General features: G+C 45.0%; 1 protein-coding gene across 1 annotated transcript; it reads left to right on the top strand.

The window, feature by feature from the left end:
* Window positions 1-816: 816 nt before the first annotated feature.
* LOC108787546 (fibrinogen-like protein 1-like protein) lies at window positions 817-1,724 on the top strand (the record flags this gene model as incomplete). The annotated part of the gene is made up of 1 exon (XM_018557126.1): window positions 817-1,724. A coding segment is annotated over one exon (908 nt), but the record flags the coding sequence as incomplete, so codon positions are not given.
* Window positions 1,725-9,175: the final 7,451 nt, after the last annotated feature.

Here is a 9,175-nt window from a genome sequence, read left to right as displayed (position 1 = left end):
CCCCCCTCGCTACAACACTGGCCGGGAGTGTCGGATGAACGGATGATCCGACACTCCCGGCGGAGAGACCAGGGGCCCGCCGCGCGCTGGATAACGATCCGGTGGCCGGCAACTTGCTGGGCCCCTCCAGAGCCTGAGGCCCCGGGCGCCCGCACCGCCTGCACCGGCGGTAGTTCCGCCACTGGAAAGCACGGCCACACCAAGGCTTTTAAAGGACAATTAAACCTGCGCGTGTTTTTGCATATATCTACTGCTAGCAAGCCGTAGATATATGCAAAAACATTTTTAAAAATTTAACAAATAGGTTTAAACTTACCTGTGTCTCCGCCGTGCACTCCCATCCGAAGATCTGAAGATTCTCGGGCAGCCGCAAAGGATCATGGGGCGGGGGCATGCGCAGTAGAGATCTTCGGCAGGGAGAAGAGGCTACACACAGGGTAAGTCAATGCAGGCAGCGTGCACCCGCACAGACTCCGTGGAACAGGAAGGAACAGGAAGAGACATAAGTCAGCGGTGGATCAGAAACCGGCACCAGCGCTGGAGGGACTCCTGAAAACTACTAGAAAGAAGATGATCAGATCAAGAGGCATCTTTTAAGGTAAGTCCTTAAAGCAGCATGGGGGTGACATTTTTTTACTTTAATGTCACTTAAAGCTTTTAAACATAGGAGAGGGTGAGTTGCAACCCTTTTATGCTTTTAAATCAGGGAATACTATTAGCAGGATAAAGGTAATGAGTACATTTATCATGCTGTAATTCTCCTTTATTTCTAACACTATTGGGCTGATTATAAATACGTGTGTTTTTTCTTGACAGCTAAGTCTTACCCAGAAAGCTGCACAGCAATAAATCATGGAAGTAGTGGTCTATATGTCATAGAGCCCATACAAGGGAAGCGGCTACTGGTACGTTGTGAATTTGGTGAAGATGGTGGATGGACCGTCATACAGAAAAACTGCAAAAAAAAACCAAAGATTTGGGATACCACATGGGAGTGCTACAAGAAAGGTTTTGGAGACCCACAAAGTGACTATTGGCTGGGTAATGAAAATATTCACTTACTGAGCTTTCAAAAGTTGCACCACATTCGGTTTCGACTGCGTCCTGCCCATGGTACACAGCACATAGCCAACTATGATTCCTTTGCTCTTGAGGGGGAACAAAGTTGCTATCGAATACGATTGGGACGATATTCAGGCAATGCTGGAGATGCCATGACATCTGGACAGCCTAGTGCAGGACATGATAATATGAGGTTCTCTACCCGTGATAGTGACAATGATTTATCAGGGTCTAATTGTGCATACATTGGTGGTGGGGGATGGTGGTATGACAACTGCAGGTTTGCCAATCTTAATACTGGCTCTAGCATTTACTGGCAGCAGCTATGCAAAGGAGACTGTCAGTCTAGTGATATACTTATTCAGCCTGTTTATAGTTGCCCAGAGGATGGAGGGGGTGGAGGTGATGGTGGTGGAGGTGATGGTGGTGGAGGTGATGGTGGCGGAGGAGACGGTGGCGGAGGAGACGGTGGCGGAGGAGACGGTGGCGGAGGAGACGGTGGCGGAGGAGACGGTGGCGGTGGAGACGGTGGTGGAGGAGATGGAGGGGGCGGTGGTGGAGGGGATGGTGGTGGAGGAGACGGAGGGGATGGTGGTGGAGGAGGTGGAGGTGGTGGAGGGAATGGGGGCACAACACCAAATCCATGTCAATATGACAAATAAACTATTGTTACTGTTGCTAAATGATTGTATGTACACTGGTATCTCTTTAGCTCAAAATACACTTGAGAATGTAACATTAAAGCTTAACCTGAAATGGGGTATTATTTTGGGAGAATCTTTTATGTGTAAGCTTTTTAATGCTTTGTAGATGAATGAATGTATAAGCTCACAGAAGCCCACATATTGTATAAGCATTAAAAGTAGTTATAAATTAAGATCTAGTTTGTGATGATTTTGAATACACATTAGTCAGGTCTATAATCTCACAATATGGGACATCAGTTAGTTTACTGCATCGAAGTTTGATTGTAATTTTCAACATTATGATTCCAAGCTAAACTCGACCAATAGTTTTAATTTGGTAATGGATGGATAGTGGTTGGTTGCAGTGGCGCCACCTGGGTGCGGCCCGCACCCGGGTGACACCATTGGAGGGGTGACCCCCCTCTGAAAAGTCAGGGGCTCAGTCACGGACCGAATGCCCGGCAGTATCAGGAGAGAGGAGGGGACCCGCCGGGTAACTGTCCACTCCTCTCTCTGCCGATGACGTCACGGCGGGGTGACACTCGGTTACCGCTCCGGGTGTCACCCAGCCTCGGGACGCCCCTGGTTGGTTGTTGCACAAGCCTCTCATATTTTTTCAGGTACTCCAGCAGTGAGTCACTGAAAGTTACCTGCTTTGTCACATGCCAGAATAAATAACTAGACTATACCCTGAAATATGGACAACAGGTTCCTGAAATTCTGTTTAATTAAGGTGGATTTTAAGTGCTTACAATAATTTAAGGCTGTTATGGCGTAAATAAGTAAGGTAAGACTCTGCTTTTATTTATCAATATCAAAAACAGGTTGTGTACAAAAAAGGTTTTGGGTTCTCGTGATACTTCAACCAGTCTATTATACAGTTAGACACTAAGCAATTTAAAACGTAACAAGGTGAAATCCCCACCTCACACAAGAAGTGCAATGTAACCTAGCAACTGCTACCAAATATAAATCAATAGCACTTGATTGAAAAAAGATTAAAAAATAAAAAGTCAAGTAGAAATGAGTTAGCTGATTTCCTGGGCTTAAGATCTAAACAAGAATACCCAACCCTATTCTCCAACGGTTATTAGTACAGCATGGCAAACAAGTTGTCTGGCACAGCAATAGCAAAAAGGGCCCCTTCATCATGATGTATGTGCTTTCAAAGGGCGGGGGGTTGTAACATAGAAGCATCAGCGGTGTGAATTTATAGAGTTGTCGACTGGATCCCTTAGCCATTCACCTTGATACTAGGGGAGTTTAAAAAATAGTCCTAAACCCATGCAAGGCCTGCAAGAATGTAAAACAATAAAGTCATGTGAGCATGGGAGCTAAAGAGAGGGAATCTCCTAGAATTCCATGCTCCTTTACCATAGTAAATCTCCAATATTTGCTCAACAAATTAAATTTTGTTTGCTTTCCATCTGCTTTGCTTGAAAAAACAACCAAGGAATGAAAAACCACATGGAATGGTACCACAATTGTATCTATATATCCAACAGCACAATTATGTTCATGGAATGGAAAGATCCACAGCAATCTGCCAACCACAGTTTTTATCAGTTCCCAGTTTCAAGTGACCGAATGATTGAAAATGATGTTAAAATGTATTGAAATTCTTTTAATCTGGCTCTGTGGTTGTTTTGTTTTAATTGATTTTAACCTTAATTTTGATGTGAAACCATGGGTGTCACATTTCTGTGAATTTTCCAATTGCATGTGATAACTTTTTTATCTCTACATGCGTGGCAAATGTAAAAGATTATTCATTCTGTGGCTATAACCAGTGCATAAAGACATCATTTTCTAAGGGTTCTGAATGAAGAAGAAATTTAGCTGAAAAAAAGGAAGTTCTTTTTGGATAAGCCCCCGATATTAACTTGAGAATTCAATGTGAAAATAAAAAAATTTCTAATAACCAGTGTCACACAATTTTTAAAAATATTTTTTACATTGAGGCAATGTGATAAGGGATCCTGTGGAAGCCTTTACCCCTAACTAAGAAGAAAGGTTAGCCACTTTCTCACCCCCACCAACCCCACCAATTGTCATAGCTCATTATTGGAGCATAGGAGTTGCAGTCGAACCTATACTTGATGAGTACTATGCAAGTGAGATAAGAGCCATTTTTTGTGCCCCACTCCAGAAGCACCCAGCCAGTATATTAAAAAACCTGACTGGACTCCAAGATGATGTATAAAAGTGTACAGCAGGGGCGCCCCCAAAAATTTTTAGCCTGGAGATCTACTTTTCAAATGACAAGCTCAATGAGATCTACCAACGAAAAAACACCTGCATTCAGGGGCGGGAGGGGGCATGGCTGTGCATTGAAGTCAATGGCACCGCAGCCACGCCCCTCACCCGCAGTGCGTCCGCCGGCACCTGGAAGGCAGGCACTATAGTGCCTGCATTCCGGTCCAGTGCGATCTGCAAAAATGATGGGTGGGGGCGTGCCATTGACTTCAATACAACCCCACGCCCCCTCCAGGGAGTCAGCCGGCTTGCATTCCAGTGCGTTCTAGAGGTGCCGGCGTCCTGTCCTCCCATGGTGCTCATGTGGCCGAATGTGGCAGACATTGCACACGGGGAGAAGTGTCCTGCCCCTTTCCGTCTGCGGCGTCTGTCCTCCGGCAGTGCTCATGTGGCCGAATATGGCAGACATTGCACACAGGGAGAAGTGTCCTGCCCCTTTCCAACTGCGGCGTCTAACACATTCAGCCGGCAGCCACACGACTACGGCGTGAGCATAGCCGTAGCTAGCTCCTTTTGCGCCTGAGGCAAGAAAAAAAAATGTTCCCCCCCCAACAGGTGTGTGACATCAACCAGCGCTGCGCCTCCAGGATTTGTTTTCATTTTTTACTATTTTTTATTTATTTTTTATTTAATTTTAATTAATTTTTTTACTGTTGGGGGGCTTTCGGGGAAATATTAGGGATCTAAACAGCCCCCTGATATTTCCCTTTTAAAATAGAGAAAGAAATTGAGGACATAAAGTCCTCAATCTCTTTTTCTGTAGCCTCTGTTCTAAATGAATGGAAAGCACAGAGGCTTCCCATTCATTCAGAAACTATTTTACTATCATCCAGTTTCTGAATGATAGTACAGAGTGCTACTCCCCATTGAGAAACTCATGAATGAACAGGAAGTGATGTAAATCACAACCTGTTCATTCATAACAGGGGACACATAGTACTACTGTATGTGTCCCCAGTTATTTACAAACACTGGAGTGATCAGCTCATCGCTCCAGTGTTTGTCCTGCACAGAGGATTAATACATATCACTGATATGTACTGATCCTCCGCCACTCGGCCACGCACACAGGGGGGCTCAGCTTCTCCTCTGGATCCCCGCTGCTCTCCTAGGCAGAGGCAGTGGGGGATCCGAGGAGAAGTAAAAGAAGTGCTGCAGTCGCTGGGGCAGCGGAGGACTGAGCACGGTGAGGAGAGAGAGAGCCGCCGACTGTCAGATCCTGACTGAGCGTCTCTCTCTCTTCTCTTAGTTCACTTCTCCTCGGATCCCCGCTGCATACAGATGGGGGAGAGCAGTGGGGATCCAGAGGAGAAGCCCCAGGACATCGACTGGCAGATCGTGATCAACCTAATGGGGACCCCTGGTGTACAGTATATAAGTCTTTGTCAGGGACCAGAGCACCTCCAGGTGGTGCTCTGGGGGGTTTTGGGGAACCTGCAGTTCCTGTGCTCACCTGCAGGTGTCTCCAGGCAGCCAGGAGCTGTTAGGTACCAGACCACAACTGGGTGGTGCTGGAACCTGCAATTCCGGTGTTCACCTGCGGGCGTCTCCCAGCTGTCGGCAATCAGTCTCCACCTAGTGCTGGCCTGGGAGGGTATTTAGCCCCTTCTCAAAGTGAGGCTGGTGCCTCAGTATTGTCGCCATACCTGAATCCTGTTGCCTGAATCATGTTGCCTGTACCCTGTTACCTCCTTGGACCCTGACCCCCGACTCCTTCCCTGAGGTCTCCTGATCTGTAGCTCCCCAGGTTCACTAGCCCTGTTATTGTCTGTCTGTGATTTTGCTATTTGTATTTAGTTTGGCTATTTTATGTTACCAGTGGGTGTTGGTGGGGTTGCTTATGTTTATGATTTTGGTATGTCTATTAAACTATAAGTTCATAAGCATTAGCTGGTGTGGTCACGTATTTGGTCCTCCCGTATAGATACCTGCATGCGGTGTTGGGGACACCCGTGCACGGTATCCTGACAGTCTTATAGACAGCAATGGCCTAGTGCAAGCTGCTGTCAACATACAAGGGTACACCTTTAGGATGAACTGGAGCACCAACCTCATCTGGAATATGCAGTTCAGTTTTGGGCACCAAAAATAGATTAATATAGTGAACTTCGTGCAAAATTATTAATTTCAATGTCATTGCAAAGTACAAGCGTATAAAGTTGCAATTTAAATCTCTCCAAGCTATCAATGTGTCAGTTACTCAACACCTCAACTCCAGCATTCCATAAACATAATATTAACATCTAAATGAATGCCAGAATCACCGATAGACCATAAATATATTTAAGAGGTTTATTCTCAAAGCTGCCAATGAATAACCCAGCCGAAGCTCTGCATGTTCGGCTAAGCTAAAGTGCAAAAGGACTTCGACCAACATCTGGATCGGCTGAGCCAAAGCTCCGGCAGCTCACTCGCTGCCGTTCGCCCCTATTCTCATAGGTGACGAACGGCAGTGAGTGAATAGCCCGCATTCAACTTGGCTATTCTGCTTGGTGCCTCCGTGGTACCGAGCAAAATAAAAAATAAGTGAAAAGAAAGGGGGAAAAAATAGTTGGAAAAATATGTAAAAATTTTTAACAAATAGTCAAATAAATATTATAGATAGATATATAATAGATATTTTAAAGAAAAGGAAAAAAAGCAAACAATCGGGCAGAGCTAGCGGTGACAGCTAGCTCCGCCCAACTGTTTCCTTTTGGTTGGCACCTGTTAGAGTCTTCTAGCAGGTCCTGGCCAAAGAATAACAACTGGGCAGAGCCGGCCGTGATGTCACAACCAACTCCGCCTATTTCTTATTGTTTAATGACAGATCAGCATGCCCCAAGTCATTTGGGGACGCTGATCTGTCATTACAACTGGGCAGAGTGAGCCGTGAGATCATGGCTGGGTCCGCCCAGCTGTCATTTGTGGAAAGAACGGCTGGCCTTCGGCAGGCCGTTCTCCCTGCTTTGGCTGTCACTTCGGCTCAGTCAAGTCGAAGCATATGCCTTCAGCTCGGCTGTACCACTCGGCCGCCTTCGGCTGGTGTACGGGCTATTGTGAATAGCCGGTACAGCAGCACCTCGGTTCGACTGAACCAAAGGGCTCCAGCGGCCGAAGAGAGCCGAAGGATCAGCTGAAACTACGGCTGGATCCTTCAGCTCTTTAGTGAAAAACCCCCTTTATTATAGTATTTATAGATCCTAATGTCAAGGTCTTACCTTGTCCGCATGGTGGCAGCCATTTTGGACATGTGCAGACTGCAGTCTCCTCTGATTGCATCATCCCTTGCCTGCTGCCTGGGCGTCGCAAAGTGATGATGTGGCAACACCTGACTATATCAGTCTGCTCAGGCTTCAGGTTCATGGCCCTTGCGTTTGTGCTCCAAGGTGCATCTCTCGCAGTCTGAGTTCCTTTGTGTGTTCCTGTGTATGATCCGGCCTGGCTCTCGACCCCGCATCGCAGACGTACCCGCATTGGACTTGATTCCGGCTTGGACGACTACCCGCTTTGGACTTGATCCCATCTTGGACGACTACCCGCTTTGGACGTGATCCCGGCTCGGCAAATGTACCCGCATTGGACTTGACCGGCTTATTCCTGACCTCCCTGCTGCTGTTCCCTGATGAATGTTTATTTATGTTCCTTTAAATAAACAACTTTATTTTACCTGCATTTCCGCGTGGTCTGGCTTCCTGGCTCCCGTGACACCTAAGACTTTCATGTGAGCCAACTGGTCCCTACATCACTAAGTCACCATTCAAACCATGAGCGTACGCAAAATCATGTGACTTTGAGTGTGTTCACACAACACATGAAAAGAACATGTCGCACTTGGGGTGTCATTACTTCTTAAGGGCACCCCAAACAGGGCAAGCAAGATGCATGTCTGGACACAAATGTTCACGCACGCAGCTAGGTTGAATGGGGGCTATGGGACATGGTAAATAGTAATCTAGTAAATCAATAATCTACAAGTAATAAAAAGTAGATATAGCGCTATAGCTGAGAAAGAATTGTACTGTTTCTGTTTTCTTAGATTGCAACAGTTAACGCTAATGTATTAATGACTACAAACACAATTATTTCATAGGTTGGATCAAATAAGCCTTTTCAATTTGTTCAGTAAGGCAAACAGCAGGGTGCAAATTCCAGAGCAACCAATCAGAACACATCTGCCAGTGACCTGACTGACTGACAAAGTTGGTTCTCTACTTTGCACATCTCCATTAGGGTCCGTTTAATAAGCATCTACTATTTACCATAACAATCATTGTTTACAGCAAATACTAATCTTTACAATCAACTACAAGGCTTCTAAACCATGCATCTCAGCAAGATTTTAAAAATCCAGCACATGTAATAATAAGAGATTCTTGGTTTAGGATTTGCCTTTGAGCTATAACAACAATGAGTATATAAAGAGGATGTTGATTTTAATTATATGTGTACACAGAATGCAGAATTCAGATGTCAGAAGGGGAAAAAAAGTAATTTTTTATCCCATTAAGGAGCTGAAAGCCATATTTTTTTTTTCAAACAGCAGATGGGTCTGGAAAAAAAATTAAAGAAAATAAAAAATAAAAGATTTTTTTTTTAAAGTGAAGTGTTTGAAATGTATGAGTTACATATGACCATAGGTTATCAGTCTCTGTTTTAACAAGATGTAACACATTGCTCATGCAGCACTGTAATAGACTTTTGTTATGACAGAGAGCATTTGTCACATGTCTCAAGTGTAATTGTTTAATGCAACAGATACAAAACCTGTCTTGGCCCACGTTTGTCACCCGTGGAGTATTGGCAGCCTGTTAATGCTGAACTCCAGGCATATACTGTATAGAAGACATAAATGAATGCAGTTTCACATTCATTAATAATTGACATATTTTTTCAAGTACTTGCAGTGTAAGTACCAGAATTTGACGTGGTGTCAGCCTTTTTGCGCTTCACTCTACACTAGAGCTCAGAATAGGAGAGGAAGCACAAGAAGTCAGTTGGTTGTGCTGCAGTGGTCTTGTGCTAAGAAGGAGCATGCTGATAGGAGAAGCAAGATAAGGTTATCAATGTGCGTGGTTATCAATGTGCTGCTTCTTTTTTCACTGTCCAGTCAAAGGCTGGGGGAGGGTCAAAACCTGTAAGGGTTACTTAAAGCATCCCTGTCACTAAGGGGTCAAAACAAAAATGAGATC

This window comes from Nanorana parkeri, unplaced genomic scaffold, assembly GCF_000935625.1.
Source record: "Nanorana parkeri isolate BGI_ZX_2015 unplaced genomic scaffold, ASM93562v1 scaffold269, whole genome shotgun sequence".
In the NCBI taxonomy this organism is placed as follows: domain Eukaryota; kingdom Metazoa; phylum Chordata; class Amphibia; order Anura; family Dicroglossidae; genus Nanorana; species Nanorana parkeri.
This window is presented reverse-complemented; position numbering and strand designations above follow the sequence as displayed.